This window comes from Drosophila subpulchrella, chromosome 3L (assembly GCF_014743375.2).
Source record: "Drosophila subpulchrella strain 33 F10 #4 breed RU33 chromosome 3L, RU_Dsub_v1.1 Primary Assembly, whole genome shotgun sequence".
NCBI classification, from domain to species: domain Eukaryota; kingdom Metazoa; phylum Arthropoda; class Insecta; order Diptera; family Drosophilidae; genus Drosophila; species Drosophila subpulchrella.
The window spans coordinates 12,687,392-12,710,596 of record NC_050612.1 but is presented as its reverse complement, the minus strand read 5'-3'; the positions used below and the strand labels follow the sequence as shown (position 1 = coordinate 12,710,596).

Below are 23,205 nucleotides of genomic sequence, written 5' to 3'. Positions count from 1 at the left end.
TCCTTTGCGTTTCGAGAATGTTTCTTGCAAATCACGCAAATGGATTGATTACGCCCCTTCGCAATTCGATTAAACTCGCTGTCCGTGAGCAACTTTCCGTTCTAATGAAGCCAAAAAATAGCCCCAGAGAACTCAATTGAATTAATAGAGAATTCTTGATTCCGTCGTGGCTGCGAAGCCTTTTCTTCACGCCTGAAATTTGGCCAGATTCGAACGGCTTTCTGACGGTTGACGGGTTGACTCCGTTCGAAATTGGGTACACGAAATTTAATTTTCCGATTTGATTGAGTGCGAGAACGTTTTTCCAGTCAGTCTTGGTCGCAACTCTTTTTCTTTTTTTTACAGGGAGTTGTGTGTTCACCTCTCACCGTGGGCCGAAAGACTTGTTTTCCACAGCCAACATACCTATATTTTTTAAAACATTATTCCATAAAGCCATTGGCCTTCGGTGACCAGGTGAGATAGAGAGGTATAAAAACAGAGGAAAAGATGGCGGGGCAGAACGGAAATGCAAAGCGACAGGCAAAGTGCGCAAAGAGCGGAACTGGAAAATTGTGCCTGCCTATTGACGGATGGTTTGGGCCAGGCCCGAACAGAACAGAATGTTTCTAGCCATCTACCTGTTTTCATCCGATACGTGGAATGGGCAGGTAATTGCATTCTCTTCCTCATTTAAGTTTGCCCTCCACCGACGACTGAGGTTCCAAAGCCCTGGCTAATAACTATTGGAAAACTTGGCAGTACTTAAAGTTTATTCATTTCACTTTTTATAAGAAAGGGATATTCTTTTTAAGAGTTAAGAGAGACGAAATAACTAAAACATTATTAAAACTGAAAGTTTAATGAAAAAATTGGAATTAACTTAAAGAAATATTAAAAACTATTTAAAAAGATATGATATGATACACATTTTCCTTTTCTGTAGTAGTACCTATAACACCTCTTATGCATCCCAATTCTTTGACTTAATTTTTTAAAGGTATTTTTCGCATCTTCCCCCAAAAAGCCGGGCTTCTTTTATGTACTTTCACAAAATAATAGGATTATTTAGAATTGATTTAGGAACTTAGCATATTCAGCTTACCTTACGCTACCTTCTTTTACCGTAACATTTTCCTGCTCCATTAGCTGCTATTTTTATTGGCTTTTAGGTTTATTTTGTGAGGCTTTGTGTTCTCATCAATTTAATTCACTCAGCGCCCGGAATTCACAGTTAGACGCATTCGCACGACCGCTCCTTATGTTGTAGGCTCAAGACCCCGTAAACCCCCTAAGCTCCGAGATATACCCCCGTTTATTAGCCACTTCAGCTGGCACGTTCTTTTTAATTTTCTGATAACTACAAATAGGTTCAACACTCGTGCAGCAAATTTTACCGCTGCTTTGGAATAAAGAGGGTTTTTTTTTGGGCGGGGAGGAGTTCGGGGCCTTGAGGAATAAAGGGGTCTAGGGTCTGAACACCCGCTGCATACTTGATGAGCTGAACGGAGGTTTCAGCACGATTTTTGTTCTTGTCTTCGATTCTGGCGTAATTTTTTTTTCTTTCTGCCTGAAAAATGATTTTATTTATGCGCCTCTTGTGGGCTGCCTCATAATTCAGTGTGTGTGCTGAGGTAACATCAATTTGTGGCCACATCCTCGGGTGCCAGCCAGCTCCTCTCAAATGCAATTTAATTGGGAGCACCTCGGTGGGCAAACTCTATGGCCGAGCCAGCGAATCCTACTCATTCATTCTCTTTTCCACTGTTTGCCGAGCTAATGTCAAGGATTTGTTTAAGCCAAGTTGGCTTCAAGGCCGCTTGGATTGGGGATGGGTGGGTGGTTTGGTTTATAGGAACAGGGGGTTGTGCCTGCAGGTGAGACTCTTTAGTGCCCCAACACGCTTCAAGTGTCTGCGATTTAATTTTACGATATTTCTCGCTGCCTTTTATTTTTGTTATTTTTCCTCTTCTGTGTTTTTTTTTTGCATAATTTTCAACTTGCACTTAAAGTTTCAGTTCACGTCGTCAAGCGACCGCAGCGAACTTCAACTTTTTTACATTATTTATCAAGCACGCGATTCCATGTGAGCATCTCAGCCAATTCATTACGTTTGTATATCTTTTTTATGTCTTTCGGCAAACTCTTTTTTGGTTTTCAGTGTTTGGCAGAATTCACTTTTTTGGTTGGCGGCTTTTTTTTGGCAAAAGGTTCAATGAACTGAATACAAAAGTAAATCAAAGTTCAGCCTGAGGTGAGAAAAGCTATTCGAATAAAGTTTAGCCAAGTGGAACATATAGATTTAATTGTGACAGTTTTGGGAAGTGCTTATAATGAAGCTAAATTTTTTTTTTTGCTTTTGAATTTAAAATGTATTCCTAGTCATCCAAAAAAAAAAGTATGGTTTTAAAAACATTTAAGAAAATTTAAAAGTTGGTCCTTATAAATTGGTGTACTTAAAACCTATAAAAATTAAAACCAAAAAATATTTTAAATTTTTAAAATTTCTACCCAAGAAACATTTTAATCAATTGTTAAATATCATTTTTGTTTAGCTACCGTTAGCTTTTACTTGATTTTTAAATGAGCCTACCCTAAAAGGGAAAACTTTATCACATCCCTGTAAATGTAATTAAAATCGTTAAAAAAAATCCAATGAACCCAAGATCACCTCAAGATCTAATGCACTCAGGATATCTCCGCAATTATAGTTCAACTGCCTTGCCACTGCGAACACACCTTATATAAAAGCCCAGCACTCCCTATAATCCACTGCCAAACGCTGATTGTCCAACCAAAAAAAAAGATATAAACAAAATAGCTGAGGAAATCCAAGAAATATTATGCACAAAAGCGCCGGCAAGAAAAGAGTAAAGCGAAAATTACATAATAATTCTTTTTTTATGTGTCTGTCCATTCGTTTGCCTTAGCCGCCAACTTGCAAAATATATTTTTAAATTGTTTTTTTAAGCAACTCCATTGCCCTGTCTCTATCTAACACTATGTGGCCGTCTCTTTTGCTCGGCTTTTTTATGCTTGAAAAATTGGGACAGCAATTTGCACGCTCTCGGCAGCAACAACAAAACGAATTTCAAATATGTTTTTTTGATTCTAACGGAAGTCGAATGTTGTTGGCATTTGTTGTTGGTACTTTTGGCCATTTTCGAGGCTTGGGCGCCGCTGATGACCCATGCTAATTGGCTAATTGCGTTTAATGGCCTTTTAACATATATTTTTAGCTGGAAGCCGGGAATTCGTTTGTAAATTATAATATTTTTCAATTTACTTTAATGTGTCCAGAGTGAGATGGCTCATTAGCGTTTAATTTTGGCCAGCCAACGTGCCAGCCGCAGAGAAAGAACCTTTATGAAAATGAAAAATTTTAATGTGCAGGGAAAGACAGGAAGTGAGTTTCAGAACAGTTGTGGGAAATCTTCTTAAGTAGAAACAAAGATCAGCGAATTAAATGGAATAGTTAATTACACTTGTTTATAACCAATATGTTCCAAGAAGGATGATGATAATTCCTGGTAGAGTTGGACACATAGATCACAAAAAATTCAAACAACTATCCTTAGGATACGTTTTTTTAAAAGATTTTTTATACAAAATTTCTTTAGTTTCTCCGAGTAAAATATTTTTGACTTCTTTCTTGTAATATAGGGTTCCAACTTTATGAGGAACTACCAACATCCTTCGAGGAGCATTTTCAAAATATTATTTTGTAAGCTAGGCTATACATTTTTTTTAAGACGAAATAAACATTGTCTTACAAAATAATATTTCAAATTGTGTATACCCATTTATTTTTATTTTATTAAAAAGCACGTCAGTCCCATAAATTTTCAGTTTAATAACCAAGCAAATGAAAAACAAAATATTGCAAAAATAAGCCAACTGTTGTGAAATATATTACCTATTAAACACCACAAGTGCCATAAATTCCACTCGAATTGCAACTAGAACTAGAACTTTAAATGGCCATAGAGAAAGTCTGGTCATAAAGACTAGTTGCGAGATACTCTCGGTGTTTGCAACTCAATTCATGAGATACTTTTCAGCCAGAGCAGCGGTAAAGATACAGATACAAAAAGCAAAACAGAAACAGTAGCGGCAATTAAAATATTGTGCATGGCAAACTGTAAACCAAGAGATTTATGAGCCACCGAAAGGGAAGGCACAAAAAAGGGTGTGCAAAACTAAATTTAAAGAGCTATTTTCCCTTCCGCCGGCGAATGCGTGTAATTTATGTCGCAGCCAAAAAAGATAAATTCCGAGCCAAAGTGGGGAAATAGAGCTATAAATGTACATAGCTGGCGAAATGTGATACGGAATGATTAATTTGATAGGCCCTCCAGAGAAGTGCAAAAACCAGCATCCAGCTGAGCTCTGTTTTGCCTATTAGTTGGCTGCGTATCTCTCGGATGCAAACGCCGTCTGACTTTGTTGCTCGTTTCTGGTGTTGCTAGTTGCTAGTTGCTGCCGCTCGGACTAGTGCAACACGTTGCATGTCAATGGCCATAATTAAGCATGCGAAAACGAAGCAAATGAAAACAATGCGGGCAGACCTCAAAAACCCCATCAACGCCCCCCACAGAGCAAAAAAAAGGAGCATTGTTTTAACTTATCTTCGTTAAAGGCTATTAAAATTAATGTTTATACTTCGAATTTTGTTAGGCATAATGTTCATTTCTTTAAATGAGCTTACACTTCACCAACATTTTTATAGAGGGAGTTTTTTGAAGTTCGTTAAAAGTTATATACAAAACATTAATAAAGATATTAAATTTTTTAAAATATCGATAGGATTAGCCACAGCCACAGCCAAATATTTAAAATTTTATGAAAATTTAGGGGAAGTACATACATATGTCAAAATCATATAAATATAAATACATACAAATATCAGACTAAATTGATTTAACTTTTCATATATGTATATACTGTTTATATTTTACTTAGAAATATTAACTATCAGAACTAAGAATAATATATTAGTAAATATATTAAAAATATATAGAGTTAAGAATTAGTTTATATCCTGACAGTATAGTTATTAAAATTTGAAATAAATTAAATTGCAAGTTATAAGGATATTTTTAGAGTGCACCAAGTTTCCATCTTTATTTCTCGCATTTGTGCGCCGCTCTTGCCAGTTTTCTATGCATTTTGGTGGCAGCTCTGTTGGCCATTTTCATTAATGGTCTGGCTGCATTGTGGGGTGCAGTTTCCTCCCCTTTTGGCCCCCATCCCCCTTCCCACCACCCATGATCCCCTATCCCCATTCCATTGTCTTGCTGGTTGCATTGTTTTGGCTGCATTTTGATTTGAGCCACAGCATCCACAGATATGCCTTCGCTTTTCCTCCGCATTTTCCATTGCATTTCCCGCCTTCTCGACACCCCGGGGCTATCATTATTTCAATGTTCATTGCCCGCTCTCCTTCTATCTGCGGCATTCTTTCTCCCTCTGTTGCATTCTGTTGTGTTTATCCAGCCCAAAGAATTGGCAACCTCGAGTCGAGATCTTTTTCCTCTGTCACTTGGGGCATCATTTCCATGGACCACCGCCCACTCAGCCGAGAACCACCCCCTATTATTGCCCCATGACCTTTATAAGCTGCGCTGTTGACCTTATTTGTTCTGGCTTTTATATTTTTTTTGGGGCCCTGCTTTAAGTGAAGCTGAAACTGAACGACTTAAGCCCTGAAATTAGTTTCGAGTATTTGGCAAATAAAAGCTTGAGGGATTTTCTGGGGGCTAAATGGGAATGTTTAATAGGAACATATAGGAAATTTAAATATTTCCACTTTACTGCCTTTGCCTTTTTCCTTTCAAAAACTTGCTTTTCACACGCTGTCTTAAGATTTTAGCCCAACTCTCCCCTACCAGAACTTTACCCTTTTCAACTAAATTCACATTTTCCCACAAAATCTTTCTTTGTTGACCTCTTTTTCATCTCTTTTTCAGCTTGTTTAAAATACATTTTAATCTAAACGCTGTTAATTTAGTTGTTACGCTTCAGAGGCACCCAAACAAAAAATCCAAATCTAGATAAAACCATCATTTTTATAAAGAAAAGATATATGGGCAAAAAAAATGAAAAAAAAGGTTTCACCAAAAAAGAAATGTTAAATGCACTGGGGGAAAAAAGGGGGAATTTCTGCTTTGATTGCGTCTTCAACTTGACATGTGTAGCTTACAGACATGTAATGGGAGAATTCAACAAGTGAAGACAAAGAGCGAAGAAACAAGAAGAAGCGGCAATTGTTGCTGTTGTCGAGGCTAGAATTTATTATTTCCGCCAGCTTTAAAACTCCCCTTTTTTCTGTCCAAAAAGTTGACAAGCAGACGGAAAGGTAAAAGGGGTAAAAGGGGGGGCATTCAACAGGTACGCATGCGCAACGCTATACGTCATGTGCAACAGTAAAACCTCAACAGATCTAACCATGTTTTACACGAAAGTTTTTAAGAAACAACCTCAACTTGTTGAAAAAAATTTGACACCTACATATTTCTTAAAAACATTTTAATTGTCTGATTTCAAGACCTTTACAAACTTTTTTATATAAAAAATGAAAAATATTTACTATTAAAAACATAACATTGTAAAAACAATTATTGTTCAGAAAATATGACTAGGACTTAAATATTTATTTCAAATGTTAAAAACTTCTGAACGAAGCTCATTTTACTAAGTATAAAAAATTATACATTAACTTTAATAATATTTTGATAAACAAACAATAAGTTTTATTAATCGACCTACATTTTAATCCCTATATGTATATAAACATGTGATAACTAAGAATTTGTATTTCATTGCTATTTGCAACCAAAAATTTGTATTATAATATATTATATTATTAAAATACAAATAAAACTGTGTCTTGAGAGAAGTATAAAAAACTATTAAAGCAGTGAAAGTAATTCCATCACTTAATCAGTATTGTTACTACTTTTATTGGTTCTTAAACCCATTTCATAAGAAAAAATTCTGCAGATAACTCCATTTCTGTGATATTGTTTTCAGGAACTCTAAGGTTTGGATGTTGGACTGTATTTTTTTTCGATCGCTGAGGGTGGTTGCTGAAGGGGAACGCGGACAAACGCAGCGAAACGCGTTCACTGCGGGTCCAACTTTTTTTTCGTGGATGTTTTACTTTAATTTCGGTTTACCTTGTTACGGCTTTTGTTGTTGTTTTGTTATCGGCGCAATTCCGCCTTTTGAAATTTGCTGCTCTGCTGGGCGTTTTTTTGTTTTGTTGTTTTTGCGGCCGTTTTCGTTGTTATTGTTTTACACTTGATGAACTCACCATGAGCCACCGCTTTAAATGCAGAAAGATAGCCAGAAAAGGAGAGAACTTGTCTCTCCGACTTTTATAATATAGTATAGTCATAGTCACGGTCTGGCAGATTCACGCTAATACATTTTTTTTTTAACTTGTCTGCCTACAATTTTTGCCTTCAGGGTAATAGAAATTCTACGAGCTAACACACTGTTTGGCATTTAAAAACAAATTTTATCATTTTTATATTTTACTAGATTTTGACATTTTATTGTGGAATATCACAGAATTCAACCACAAACGCATAATAGTATCCCACGTCTGAATCGGAGTCCAATAACTCAAGTTATGGAGTCTAGAAGTGCAGTTTTGGGGTTCCATTCCGAAGTTCTTTGGAATTTTGGAAAAATCTAACATGAAAATGGGTTACAATTTTGACCCTCGCTTAAGAGACAAATTTTAAAATAGAATATTAGAGAATTCAACCACAAACTCATAGAGGTATTCCACGTCTAAATCGGGATTCTATAACCCAAGTTATGGAGTCTAGAAGTCCAGTTTTGGGGTTCCATTCCGAATCCCTTCGGAACTACGGAAAAATCCAACATGAAAATGTTTTAAAATTTTAACCCTCGCATAAAAGACAAATTTTTATATAGAATATTAGAGAATTCAAGCACAAACTCATAGAGGTATCCCACGTCTAAATCGGGTACCTATAACCCATGTAATGGAGTCTAGAAGTGCAGGAGATTGCCTCCAAATGATGGAAATTTGGTTTGGTTTGGGTTGTGGGCTAATTATTATTATAATACTTATACTTATAATATATATTTTGGCTTTTCTTTTTGTTTACTTTCCTTAAAAATAAATATTCAACTTAAATATTCTTCCACACAATATAAACAATTTATTTTAATTACTATGTTTACACTGAGTGGGCAAGAAACGGCAAACAGAATATTTAGGAAAAATACATAAATTAGGTGGATGCCAAAATGGTCTGGAATTTATATCTACATAATTTATGTTCGCATTTGATTAATTGAGTTAATAAAGAATCGAATAAATTTCGTGCGGGAAAGATGTTCCTCTTTAAATTTCAATTTGTTTCAGAGGACTTTAAATAGAATAGCCCACTCTGAGATGTTTTTGGGTATATTTCATCAACTTTATGTATACGTAGTCGAAGCACTTTAAACGGCCTCTTGTATATGAAGCAATTTTTCAATTAACAAAGCTAATTGTACTTTACTTTACTCTTTTACCTCGTACTTTCCAGGCCTTTAAGTGATTGCCTAAACGCAAATGAGAGTTGACCAAAAAAAATACAAATGGAAAAGCAAACTTTGGCTTAAAACCTGTCCTAGGCAAACGCAAACTATTTCAATGTGTCAATCCAAAAGCGAAGAAAAGTGAGGGGGAAAAGTTGGTGAGATGACCAAATATTATGGCCAAATAGTTTCCGGCTTGGGAAAATGCCTAATGAGACTGCGGCGATGAGAGACGATTTCACGATCAGGCCAAAATGCAAAATGCCCCGGACCAGCTCACTCCGTCAGTCAGTCAATCAGTCAGTCAATCAAGAGACTTGCCAAATGAAAATACTTGGCCAAGTTGAGACTCTGGCCACAGAGCTGGGTGCCGGCCAAATTGGAATGCCAATGCAGACACGAAGCTCCTTTTAAAATATTTCCCAAATTGTCTTGACAGTTGCGATTGTTACGGTTATTCAATCTCAAAAAAAAAGAAGCTAAGTCAAAAAGAAAAGAAATTGTTATGATTTCTTCAGCATCGCATCATCTTCGCCTTTATGCATTTCATTCACTGCACTTAGCCGGCTGTATGAATAAAACATTCAAGCCAAGTTAACCCATTTCTGCATTTATCTCTCTTGGCTTCTCTGTGTTTTCATTTTTTCGGTCTTTTTTCCATGCAATTTTCGCACGAGTTGGCCGGCGCTATAAATAAATATCACACTTGTCGAGGAAATTCTCTCTCCGTCTTCCTTCGCTCACGATTTATGTGGGAGCTATCCCGGGAATATCGGGGGCTATGTGGGCTGGTGGGGCACGTCCACTCCCCGATGCGTTCTGTGGCCAGCGCCAAATGCACCAAATCAACAGACACATTCATTTTATCCCTTTGTCCGGACACACTTCTTTTAATGCCGGTCCATCAGTCTTAGCCCAAAAGTTACCTGGCCAAAGTTTTTTATAGCATCGTCTAAAGTTAAGTGCACCTAATTTTTCCTTCTAAAGTTTTAGGGGTTTATTGTGCTTTGGATTTTACTTTTTTTTTAAGTTTTCTATAATATTTTTTTTTACGTTTCTGATAATTTTACATACGAATATATATGTACATATATAGGTATCAACATTAAAATACTATAGATCTTTCTAGCGATTTTTTACAAAAATGTTGGTGGGCATGTAAATTCCAGAATGGTAGTAACATCGGCTTAAAGGAAATGGTTGGTTATATCAACCGATTTTTTGATTTAATTGGTCTTACTAAGACACGTTATTTTTTTCAAAGAAAAAGATTCCACAGGTTTCAGTCCTTGAAATACCATCATTTCTCTGATATACTACGACTGATTAGAGTTTAAAAAAAGGAACATATAAATTGATTTTTTAACATGCTCATGAAAATTTGGTTAAGTTTGGAGGTAGATATTTTTGAGTAGGGTGTTCAAAGTGCCCAACAAATTAAATTTTTTCTTCACGCTTCAATATATCTACTTTTTTTTTTTGCTCTTTGCGTAATGCAACCTGGGGCAAAGTGGCGTCTGCACTTCTGCAACGCCCCCTCACCACTCGGGCACCCCCCTCTTGCTCCACCTCTGTGGCGTTGACGATTGACGAGCAGATGGAATGAAATTGTGGCCGAATGGCCGAGAGCACTCTTTACATATCCCCCATATATCGCATATATCCCATGTGAAGGGGCTACAGGCGATGATGCGGTGATGAGGCCTGGGATTTCCAACGAAGTGCTATAAGAAATTTGGTGTTTCCTTTTTTTGCTTTTACCCCGGGGGAATAAATAAAGTTGCAGATTTATATGGACATCATTTTAAATGGGAACATGTGAGAAGAAATTTGCATTAGTTTATGGAGCTTATGGCAAGTCAATGAACTTTATAACTAATGTATTTTAATAAGGGAATTTCTAGGCGTACAACATTACATATTTGGAATTTTTAGACTCTCACACGCCATACTAAAACCCCATTTACAAGTGGTCTATTTTCGAGTCGATTATATTTTCTTTTTTTCTTTAATTTATGGTTCAATAATTTATGATGATAGTACTTAAAAGCTGAGCTCGGAGAGATTAAGCATTTCTGATTTAACTTAATTTACAAAAAGTATATAGTGCTGAATATGGGCTTTTTTGCCCCGATTCAATTTTATTAAGCCAGGTAAGCTTTTTAATTCTTTACCTTATAAAACAATGTTTGCTACGCAGAATATTTTATTCAGACGTACTACACGCTTTGTGTCAATCTTAGCTTAGTGGCTTGATATGAGATCCCTTATTATGCTCTGAAATTACCTTCAATTACCCTAAACGTCAATTAGCTAAAGAAAAAAAAAAACAACCATGCAATACTCCTACTGTGGTCATGGTCTTATAACTGGCATAATATAGACATTTCAGCGATATTACAATCTTTAGGCTAAACGAACCGAATGACAAGAAATAATGATGTATGCATAGAGAGGGAGTAGTAAAAAATCAAGGTTAGGAAGTACCAAACTTTGTGTAATTAGGTTTTTCAATTGAAGCAATTGTCAAGCAAATTATAATTATTCATGCGCAAAATGAGACGAACAATTTGTATTTTAAACATATTTCATAAGATTTATATTGTTTGTTAAAAAATAAAACCTTTTTTAATGCTTTTTGTAATTTATTGGTGTACCATGTCTTTTTTTTGGAAAAGTACTTTACAGCTTGCTCACCAAGTTCGTTAGTAAGGATTGTTAAAAATATATAATAAAGTATTATTTGCCAAGTACAAGGTTTTTCTTTATTGCAAAAATGATGATTTATGGCTGTAGAAAGAGTTACACTCTCTTGGCTAGTTAGTTACCGTAACTTGACTTCGATGGGTTAATGCCAGATGGATTGGGTAATATCCCCCTCCCCCATAAGGTCAACGTAATTTGACTTCTATTCACGCCTGCCAGCGATGGCCATTGTAGTTGGTAAGTCAGCTGTCAACGAATGCGGTTTGTTGCTTTTTTCTATTTTATATTTTACCAGCCAATTGAAAGTGAAAACCCGATGCAATGAACTCTCCTCCGCGGGAGGATGAAACTGTGGAGCATGCAACAACTCCTACACCACAAGTTGCAAGTTGAAGTCGAGAGTAGGGAAAGCAGGCAGCAGCAGCTGCTGCCTAGAAAAATTCAAATTATGCGACAACGGAGCCATTCAAGTGTGGCCAACAGGCCGCAACAACAAAACCGGCAGCGATATCAAGTGACAATCATAAAGAAAATAAAAAAGAAAGAAAAAATAAAAAGAAAAAAAAAATATATATAAAATAAAAATAATAAGCTTTGTTGCTGCCACTTTTTCTCATTACGTTTTATCGGCAGCTATTTAAGCCGCAAAATCTTGGCGACATTTCGTAATGAGGCTTGGGATGGGGGTGCTTTGGCCATATCCGATTGCCAGTAGTTTTGCATGCCCAAGACAAAAGGCCATAAACTTGTTGATTGTCCGTTGCCATGGCTGCCAATTCCAAAACGAAAATAGTCTATTTGGTCTGGGAAATCGCCAGCCAAAACCGAAACACCAATCCAAATCATTAAATCACCACCTGACCTTTGCACGCAGTTAGTCGCTTTTTCGAACGCCCTAATGAACACTATAGGCCCATAAAAAAAACTAAACGTTTAAGGAGCTGAAACACCACACACACTGTAATTCTTTGGCTAATTACTGTTTAGGCCAAGACCTTGCTAGCATTTTTCTTTAAACAAAAGTTTTGCTTTCGATGTTTACGCTTGAGTTTTCAGCGGAATCGGTGGGTGCTTATGGAATATTTTTGCTTGAGAATGAATTGAGGAAATATTGTGATTGTTCGATAAGGTCAAAAGGTGGAGGGTGGCGATGGCCGATGACGGCAGAGGCCTTCAGGCCGAAGGAAGTGAAAATTGGAGGTGGAAACATCTGATTTTAGGGTAGGGAAAATATACAAAACTGGAAACATCAACAGAGGTATAAAATGTTTGAAGAACTTAAGCGAAATCTTTGGGAATGTAGGAAAAGGAAATGTTTGTTTCCACAAATATCTCAAAACGTTTTATTATTATTTCTCAAAACTTAAGAAAAATATATGATGATGTATGGTTCTTTATTTTCCTAGAATAGGTTCTAAATTTTTCAGATATATACGTTACTATGTAGGCATTTAAATTACAGTTTAATCAATCAAAAATTAGAAATTCATAGAAACTTGAGAAAATTGTAGGCACTTATTCAAATTCACCGAAAATTGTATTTAAAATCGATTTAATTACGCTCTATTTATAAAGCAGGAATCTAAATTGGTATACATAATATTTACGTGTTGAAGACAGTTTTATATTCTTTCTAGCTTTTTTTCAAAGAATGTTTATTTACTTCAATGAAAATAAATTCATAGAATTAGTAATAATTAAACTATGTATATTAAAATTTGCCAAAAAGGAGGAAAATATGTATACATATATCATCTCGAAAAGAGTATTACCAACATTACATCTGAGCTACCCTACTGCAACTTTCAATTCCACTTGATGTCCGCTGCTGAACTCGTTGAGACACTTGATAAATGTTACATATACCCCCTCGAACCGCCCCCCTTATCACCCTTATCAATGCCAAATGAAGTTTGCTCTCCAATCTCGACCCACACACGCACATCCAACGATTCAAGCGCTTTTCGCACATAAATCATGTTGACCTTAAATCGGAGAAACAAAAACTTTGTCATAACATGGCCAGGAACAACAACCACTGGCCAATGCCAAAGGAGGCGAAATGATTCGAGGGAGAGGAGGTGGTGGTGGGGTGGCAAGGGGGAGGCTGTCAAGGCTACGTGACAAACAACAAGGTGACATAAATATCCAGTTGCTCCAAAAAGGAAACTAAACTTTTTCTCTTTTGCCAAGGCAACATAACAGAGTGCAAGGGAGAAGGGGATGTGGAGCAGAGTGAGAGGGGAAACGGAGACGCGTTCCAAGCGATGAAAGCATAAAGCTGTACAGTAGAACCTCGAAAATGAGAGGAACCTGAAAGTCAACCCCCCTTTAAAGAACTGCATTTTGAGTAAGTAAGTTAAAGTATATAAACGAATAAGTAACTAATTTTTATGTTGTTTTAAGGTAAATATTTAAAAATATTTTTTTTTTAAATGTCAGGATATTTATAGGATTGTGATCAGTGATATTTTTGTTGTCTTTAATAAATATTTATTTAACAGCAATTGCATCAGTCAATTAGTTAATTAATAAAATTAAGTAACTAAATTTAAAAATCTTGGTTATGTTGCTTTATGGTAAATATTTAAAAATACGTTTTTAGAAATGTCGCGATATTTTTAGGATTGTGAATAGTGATATTTTAGTTCTCTAGTAATATCAAATAGAGTTTTAGAAATATTTTTTTAACAGCAATTGTATGAGGCAATTAATTACACTATTAATTGAAGCAAAATTGAAGAATTAAGCAAAAATTCAAAATAGTAATCATTTATTTTTAAAGAAAATGTTTTATTTTTATAACAGTGATATGCCTAGTATTACCATATAGAACTTTAGAAATATTTATGTGACAGAAATGGAAATCCCATTATTCATTATTTTATTGAAGTCCGTTTATCAGGAATTTTTGTTGGCAATTCCCCAAGTCATGTTATAGTACACAACACAATACACTTAAAAAAGTTTCTAAGAGGTTATTACTTGGGTTAAACTTCATAGCCTTCTCAATCATAAGATCTATATTTGAAAATTTTCTTTTTTTAATATATTTAAGAATTCTTTTAATTTTTGGAATTCGAGATTCCCAGAAGGGCAGAGACCACTGTACTAACCTGCTGCTGTGCTGGCTGATGTGTCGGTTGCATTGGCCAGACGAGATTGAGATTCCTGGCGGATTGTGTCGGTGGTTGGGCGTGCTGAGGGGTGTGTGGTGGTTGTGGTGGGGGGTGGTTGGGTGGTGGTGCGGAGAGCAGCTGATTAGCGGCGCCAAAGTGTAGCATGTTGGCGGTGTGACGTCGTGCTGGAAGAGCGGGGGGCGGGGTGGCGCAGGGGGAATCCTGTTCGCTGTCTCCCTCTAGCGATTCCTGATTCTCCAGTTGCTGCTGTTGTTGTTGTTGTTTGGCCTCGTTTGCCGGCGGTTTCTTGGGCAATGTCAAGGCGTTGTTGTTGCCGTTCCCATTGTTGTTGTTGTTGTTCAGCGAAAGCGAACGCGCAAAAGAACTTTTGAAATAGCGACACGGCATGTGGAAATCAAAGTCAAGATCCGTTGCCTGCTGCATATTTGTTGTTGTAGTTGTTGTTTTTTGCATTTCTATCAGCTAAAACAGGAATTCTTTATTTGTATTTTCTTTAGCAGTACCTATTTTCACTATTTTTCCTTTTCTGTCTGTTTTAAATTGGCATTGTTTTTCGGTTCTCCTCTTCTGTTTTTCTCCCTCTGGATTATTGCATTTTTTCACGCACTCATAAGCTCACTTTCACACACTCACACACAAATCAATTGGTTTTTAACACTTGAGCGAATTTGTTTTCCAATACAATTTAATAGAAATTCAATGGAAATCAATTTCAATTTCTGCGATTTTTTTTAACGCGCGCGCAGCACAAACAAAATTCATGAAAAGCCGGAGCGATTTTCGTTTGCGTCCGAACTGTGAGCTTTTTTTCCGCAGAATGAAATGACGGCATTCAAAATTACCGGTGATCGCCGACTGCGACGTAAGTGTCAGCAAAACGTAAGCCGTAATGTAAGAGAGATAGCCTCAGCGTAACAGTATCAGTAAAAAAGATATGCAAGATATGCTCTCTGCTCTGCGCTGCCCGTTGTAGTTCCCACTTCGTTTCATTTCGGAGCCACATGTAATCGAATACATTTATACGATCGATTGTCTTATCGATTCCATGAGTACTTATCGATACCCGGGAGTCAGCTGTCAGCAGGAAAAACTATCTGGCAACATCGCGGAGGTTCAAAAATACCTAACATTTCAGCTCCAAAAAAGTTCGAAGCACCGGAGACTACTTCTGTTTCAAACTCACCAACTGAAGAGGTGTAGGAACCCAAGTCGAATCCTCCCAATTCTCCTGCAGCATCTAGCTATTCATCGCTGTTTCCGCGGCCAAAAGGTCTCCAGGCGATCCGGGCAGAATTGTTGCAGAAATTGGGACCTATTTGGTGGAGCTTCGTGGGCCAGATGCCTTGGATGGTCCAGAACTCTATCTTCTGGGGCAGAGTGCACTCCTGGTCGGGATTATCCTCGCACCAATGATAGCAGGTGGTCACCGGCCATTGTTGCGTGAAGATCAGAACATCCAGTTGGAATCCTTGAAGTGGATTTTTCCCTCGCGAATACAAACCACATAACATAAAATTTGGTTAACTAAATGTTAACAATAACAGCTAGCATTACTGTTAGTAACATTGCAGGGATCGTATGAGCTTTGAGCTACACCCAAAAGTATGCAATAGATTGTAATATGTTAAAAGTGTGTCAGGTAATACAAGTGTCAAGTCGACTTTACAAGTTGATCTTATAAATTCTTAAAAAATAAAATATTAACATATTAAAGGAATGCAACTACGTAAACCAATAATAATAATACATTTATCTGTGTATATTAAAAATGAAATGCTTAAGGATCAAGCATAAGTTAAGTTCATTTTTAAAAATGGTTCAAATAATGCCAAATTGTAGAAAAATAAATGCTAGAAAAATTTGCGCTGTCCCAAACTTTTTCACTGCGAAAAAACTTTGCACTTAAAATACCCTAAATATATAAGTATTTAAAAATTAAGAATTCTAAAAGGAAAAAGAATATTTAATTTAGTGAAATTTGCAAACACGATTTTAAATAGAACGACTGCAAACATTCAAACATTTCTTGAAATTATATGTATATATTTGCATTGTAAGGGTAAACAAAATGTGTTTACTACGAGTCAAAAAGGAACATTACAAAAATTAATTGGACTAATAATATCATAAAGATAGCTGGATTTTTTTTATGACACTGGCCCCCCTCCAAGGCATTAGCATTCGAACACATCCAAAGGCAACCCCTCTCGCTCCTCAGCTAAGTAATCCCCGGCCTAATTCCCATACCTTATGTGGTATCTAAATTGGGGGGACAGGTTGCCAATCAATTTGATTGTGCTGCGCTGATGTTTGGCCCTGTTTATCTAGCTTAGGGGCAAGGAATTTTCGGCTTTTATCATAACAGAAGTGCTTAAAGTCCCTTTGACGAAATACACCAAGCCCCCTCTGACACATAAATCGAAGAAGTAAAAACAGCACAGTGTTGATTTTATTTGATCCCAGAAAGCCAAGACCCCAAATTGAATATTTTTAAATTTGTATTATCTTGTGGTTTTGGAAAGATTTATTTATTTCAATTTTAACTATTATAAGACTTGTTTTGGATAATATCTTTGTTAATACCCCCCACCAATGATTTTTAGGACACAAAACATTAAGCAATATCAGACGTCAGACGTTATAGATTTTAACAATTATTAATTAAAGATACATATCTGAAAAATAAACATCATAGAAACATATAATCTTACTATTACTTAATATATTTAACACAAAGAAAAAATTATCAGTTACCAAATACAATTGATTGATTATCCTTTTGCAACTTGACCCCTTGCCACTAAAATAGAACCACAGCGATTAGTCAGCATCGTAATCGCGAGTAGTCGCATAGTGGGTACTTAGTATAGATTTCTATTTTTAAGGCCCCACGATCCACTGTTGCCATGTGCGCATGCCCCTGCGACTCTCCGTTACATAAGCCTTATATAAGGGGGCCGTGCGAGCGAGCGGGATGGGCGTATATCGCTCCGCTCTCTCGGTGCTCCCCAACTAGCCCCCTCTCGCTCAGCCCCACTGAATGGCCATGGCTCCAGTGAAGATAAAGACCACGTGATGCGTTCCACCGGCTGCAGCAGAGAGGGAGAGCATGGTGGTGAGAGTGAGAGAGGAGTACTTGAAGTTGGGTTGCTCTTGTTTTGATTTTCAATTCATGTTCCATGCTCCCCCGCGCCGCCTTGGAAATGATTTAATCTTTTTGAAAATAGTTTCAGTTATGCGTTGTTGCTGGGACCGTGTGTACGGTAATCGGTTTTCGAAATTTGGCAATAGATTGGGAGAGAGTGCAATGAGCGAGCCCAAGGGGAATATCATGGATTTGTCTGTGCGAGGTAAGTGGTCAAGTAAGCACCTGTCCAATGTCCCCACTCCTTTCCCTCTCTCCGCTCTTTCGAAACACGTGCATTGGTGAGAGTGCGAATCGGTTTTGTTTGCTCTGCCTCTCACTCACACTTCCAGGGCGAAAAAGAGAGAGCAAAAGAGCGTTGGGTGGGTGGGTTTGTGATAGTAAGCTTTTGCATGCTTTTTTTTTAGCGAGGGTTAAGCCCCCCATGTGACAAATTATTTGATTTTGTCTTCTGATTGCTACAAATTGGTTTCTTTGATTCTCTTTTTTTTTCTATTTATATGGTGACTTTTTGTTTGCCATGCGGCGGAACCTTAGGCAAATAGCGGTTAATGTACACACACGCAAAATTAGAAAGAGATGGGGAGAGCCGGTACATTGCGTTCGGCTTTCGATTGAAACGTCACTGGGTACAGTGAATTCTGGCTAAGAGCTCCGGAAAGGGGGGTGCCACAAAAAAACTATAGGTGTTTGAAACTATTTATAAGGTTACCACATGTTTAGAACCTTTATCCATAGGATCTCCGAACAAAAGAAAATAACGTAGCATACCTTTTGGCGCCCTTATATGAGATTTGAAGACAGAGATATTCTCAAACTCTTAAACGAGAAATGTTTTTAAAAAATAAGCTAACTTCATGTGATGTGATTAATAATGTAAGCAAATATATATTAACCAATCCATTGTAGGACAGACTTCCATATTAGAACCCTTATCCATAGGATTTCCGAGCAAACGAAAATAACGTAGCATACTTTCTGGCACCCTTATATGTGATTTGAAGCCAGAGACTTTTTATAACTCCTAAACAAGAAATATTTTTAAAAAATAAGCTATCTTCATGTGATTAAATTAATAATATAAGCAAATATATATTGACCAATCCATTGTAGGACAGACTTCCATATTAGAACCCTTATCCATAGGATTTCCGAGCAAACGAAAATAACAGCTTACTTTTTGGCACCCTTATATGTGATTGAAGCCAGAGATTTTTTAAAACTCCTAAACAAGAAATATTTTTAAAAAAATAAGCTAACTTCATGGGATTCAATTAATAATATAAGCAAATATATACATATTCACCAAAAATTTTACGATAGACTTTAATTTTCAATATTCTTTTAGATTAATATTGTTTACTATACCTATTATTACTATTTCTAATTAAGTTGTTTAAACTTCAAAATCATGCTTTGCGGAAAATAATGAACCATGATATGCCATTAGTCAAAACGTTGTGCTTACGGTACTCGACAGCCAGCGAATGAATAATTCAGAATTTACACAGCATGTTGTCATTAATTAGTACAGTCCAGATGCCGTCTAATTGATATATTGTAGCCCCACCCCAGGAAACCCCCATTCTCAGCCCCCGGCCACTTAACCACTCCGCCGAACGACTTCCCCCGAGATAAACCCGTATTTACCCACCCGATCACCTGCGATCGATATGCACAGTCCGTTGATAGACCCCAAAAGTGACCCCGTTGGATCTTGCGTCGGCATTTATGGGCCTTTGATATCAGACTATTGAAATGTTGGGGAACTCGATAAAATACCGTGGACTTCTCAAGTCCATTTCCACCTAGAATTTTTCGGTTGCCATGATGGACTGCTGTCCAGAGTTGGTGAAATAGAAACGACCGAGTCGTCGTCGCCAGTTGTCGCCATCCCACAATCCCACAATCACAATCAATTGCACTGTCATCGTGTCGCCGGCTTCGTTATCAGGAGGAAAGGAAAGGCGAGGTTACCAGGCGACTATAAATATTTACCCTCATGATATAGTTGGGCCGCATAAAAAGTGAGTTGTGGCTGTGTGGATGGTGATTATGATGATTATGGTGAGGATGGAGGCAGAGGCGTGTTTAATTATAAGCGTTTACGGCAAAGTCACACAGTTGCCATTCATCGCTCACGTTTAGAAAATAGGGCCTGATAAGGCAGACCATGTAAAATAGACCTCTTTTATACTGAGACTTTTAAAAATACACAGAGAAAATTCTGACGTTTTCATCTGAGTTGAAAATGTTCTTACAAATAGAATGACATTTTTAAGGTTTAAACCGATTTCACTTTGCTCGAATCAAGTTGAAGTTGCAGTATTTACATTGTTTATCTTAACAAAAAAACTATTACAAAGTGGTTGAATAAACAAAATGTACTTACACGGTTTTAAGAACGAATGTTCTCAATTCAAGAACAATGTACTTGAATATTTCTCTCTCTGTAGTTGTAAGAAACTTGGAATTATCCTAAGACTGAATAAGGAAAATTGTACATACATATACTCGATTTTATAGTTTAATAATCCCCTATACAAATAATACACATTAAATTTTTAGTTTATCTTCTAAATATTAAATTTTATTTTAAGTGTTGTCTATTATAAGGATTTCAATTGGTTGATAGAAACCTTCAAAATATTATTCATAAACGGTGTATTATGTTTAGTAGATGGTGTTAATAGAAAAGCTTCTGATAGGGTGTTTTGTTAAACTCGTTTTTTTGCAGTGCAGGTATACCTGGTATTCATTATTTTCCAGTAACTTCTCAGGCCGATCCACAAAGCTCTCATTGAAAGCTCACGAGAGTGGTAGAATCGGTTTCTCCGTGTAAAACTGGCTCTCCCTATCTGCGATTCGGTTTTTTTTAGCGATCGGATCACATGGTCATGTCGGGGTATTCGTGGCTGTCTTAGAACCTCCAAGTTCCATTCACTCTGCTCCGTGTGATAAGATCGCAACGCACGCTTCTGGGCGTGGAAATTTTGCTTATGCAGAAACCAAATAATTCACTGCAAAAATCAAAACAATTTATGTCGCAATTTTGGGAGGCTGATCTACCATCCATTATCTGGTCTAACACCACTAATCTGTTGCCCAAAATCGGGTCACCAAACACGCGACTAATCTGAATGGAAGCCTTGGCACGCGCCCCTCTATAAACAAAAAAAACGCGTCTGGGCAGTTTTGGAAAATTTCTGAGCAATCTGAGTCAGGCGTTTTTTGGGGTCGGTCAGTCTTGCAAGTGGTATTGGAATTGAAAGTGGACTGGACAGTCGGTGGCGTGATGATAAAGCCTATAGTATACATGAAGTATACGCATGGATGCCAGGCGATTTGTTTTGAATCAAACGAGGAGTGGTACAGTCTTCAAAGCGCCATAAAGAATTGGCCATAGATTAGATTCACCAACTGGCAGACATTTATTCGTTAAAAAGGGTTTATCAAGTCTGTTTGGTATTCAATTTATTTCGTCACCTGCTATTTATGGGAGTATTTTCAATGACAGGTAAATAAATTATGCACTTAAATGTGACAGTGACGAACCCGTGACAATCTATAAAATTGAGGAAAGACCTTGAGGAATTTATATTTATGGAAATAGATTTTTTGATAATTTTGGAATTTGACTTACAGAAAAAAATATTTCAACGAAAATTCGAAAGGTTTTAATGGTAATGGCAGTTTTCATTAATGGAAAAAAGGGTTTATGAATTATCTATCTCTAAATATTTTTTTAAAGCGTCAAAAATAATTTTTATATTTTTAATAGCTTTGGGAAACCTTTATTATTTTGTTGAGGTAATATTTTAAAACACTTTAAACTTGGTTATCGCAATCATAGAATTTTTATGAGTAACTTTTATAAGTTTAACAGAAAATTCCCCATATAGCCATGATAAGTGTATGTCTTGTAAATCGTTATCTAAAAATGATTTTTAGTCACTGTAGAGGGTTTACAAAAAACATGATAGTCATCTTTTATTCAATTCTGATTTCCAGTGGTCAGCAAAGAGTACTTTTAGTAAGTATTCCTGAGCTTTGATTCCGAGGAATTATGCGCATTTAAGCTCAAAAGTACATATCAAATATTTATAAAGTCAGCAAAAAGTTGGGAACTTCTCTGCTCCTTTATGATTCTCCTGATTATTCCAACTCGGCTTCTTGGCCTCTCCTTATTCTTCGGCCCTCTCTTTCCCGCAGACCATTACGTCAATTTGCAATAACGAAAACCAGCGAAATCTAAACAAAACTGCAGCGCCATCAAGTGCGGTAATAAGCAGGCCATCTCGCTTGCACCCCCTGGAATCCATTCAAATTGCGAATGCGAATTGTGGGGAAAGGGGGCTGCCTGGGGGAGGTGGGCGGAAAAGGGGGTCTACGGACAGAGGCTTGAAATGAAATGGGGGAGTCGCCGCGTCGACGGCGACTGCAAAAATGAATATTATGTCATGCACATGTATTGCGGTCTGCGGTGTAATCTGCCGCAGTGTGCGTGTGTCAGTCTGGGCAAGCTGTGTGTGTGTGAGTGTGTAATTAGCAATGCACTGGGAGAAATAATTACTGTCACTTTTTAAATAAGAAGTTAGGAGTAGGTTGATTTTTGAATTATATATATTTTTTTGAAGTGGCAATGTAAACATGGCTCATAATAATAATTATTTATCATAAAATTAAATACAAATTTAAAGTATGTAATATAATTTTTTTTTTTTAATTAAAATTTCCCATTTAAAAGTATTACTCAAAAAAACACAGGTTTTCCGTGTATGACATATACATACATTTTAAATAAGTAATTTCCAAAGAATTAAATTGTCGGTATAACCAAAACCATAGTTTGAATCACTGCATATCTGAATCATTTTCTCTGTGACTAAGATAATATACATTTTTATCAAAAATCATAAATATCTTTTGTATTGTAACTATACCTAAATATTTTTTTTTTATTTGAGGTAATTTTTTAATAGGCTAACATAAGTAAGGTGCTATTTTGAAACAGTGTAAATTACACTAGTGCAAAAGAGAACCACTGAGAACGAGAGAGACAGCCGAGCTTTATCAAGCGATATCAATCTACACGTGTTTAAAGACGACAACAACAAAAAGAAATCACGATCGCTTAAATAAAAGCGCCAATTTACATAGAGTATTTTATTTCGCAAAAAAAAGAGAACGTGAGAGGCGGAAAGAGAGAGCTGGGCTTAACACACAAACACACACGCACACACACATGTGTGGTTCAATTAAACGGCGCCATAAAGACCTACAACAACGGTACTTTTTGCGCTCTTTCGCATACAAATTGCAGGCAATCAATTTGCAACAACGACAATAAAAGCACTAAAAACAATAAAATCCACCGCAGACACCGCAAAACTATAATGAAGAAGAAGCAGCAGCAGCAGCTGAAGAGCATTTAATGAAAATGTCCAATAAGCCAGAGAGCCTTTTATTTATGACAAGTGTGCGTGTGTGCGCGTCAGTCTAATTGTGCGTCTGTGTGAGTGCGAGTGCAGGAAAATAAACACAAAAAAAACTGAATTTATATGGGCCATAAAACTTGTACTAAATTTAAAAATGCACAAAAATTTGGTTCAGCGAAATATGTTTACAATTGTGGGAGCGAGAGAAAATGGAAGCGACTGAGATAATTTAATT

The 23,205-nt window shown here is 36.8% G+C and overlaps 2 protein-coding genes across 3 annotated transcripts in view; one reads left to right on the top strand and one right to left on the bottom strand.

The window, feature by feature from the left end:
* Positions 1–15,271, bottom strand: part of LOC119554921 (G-box-binding factor) — a 28,146-nt gene extending 12,875 nt beyond the window's left edge. Inside the window, exon 1 of the mRNA XM_037866026.1 lies at positions 14,364–15,271. Coding sequence (XP_037721954.1) covers positions 14,364–14,840 — 477 coding nt within the window. The 5' untranslated portion in view covers positions 14,841–15,271. The remainder of the gene's footprint in view (positions 1–14,363) is intronic.
* Positions 15,272–17,679: 2,408 nt separating this feature from the next.
* Positions 17,680–23,205, top strand: part of LOC119553009 (hepatic leukemia factor) — a 60,208-nt gene continuing 54,682 nt past the window's right edge. For both annotated transcript variants that reach the window (XM_037863050.1, XM_037863049.1), the window contains exon 1: positions 17,680–17,737. In XM_037863050.1, coding sequence (XP_037718978.1) covers positions 17,695–17,737 — 43 coding nt within the window. In that variant the 5' untranslated portion in view covers positions 17,680–17,694. The remainder of the gene's footprint in view (positions 17,738–23,205) is intronic.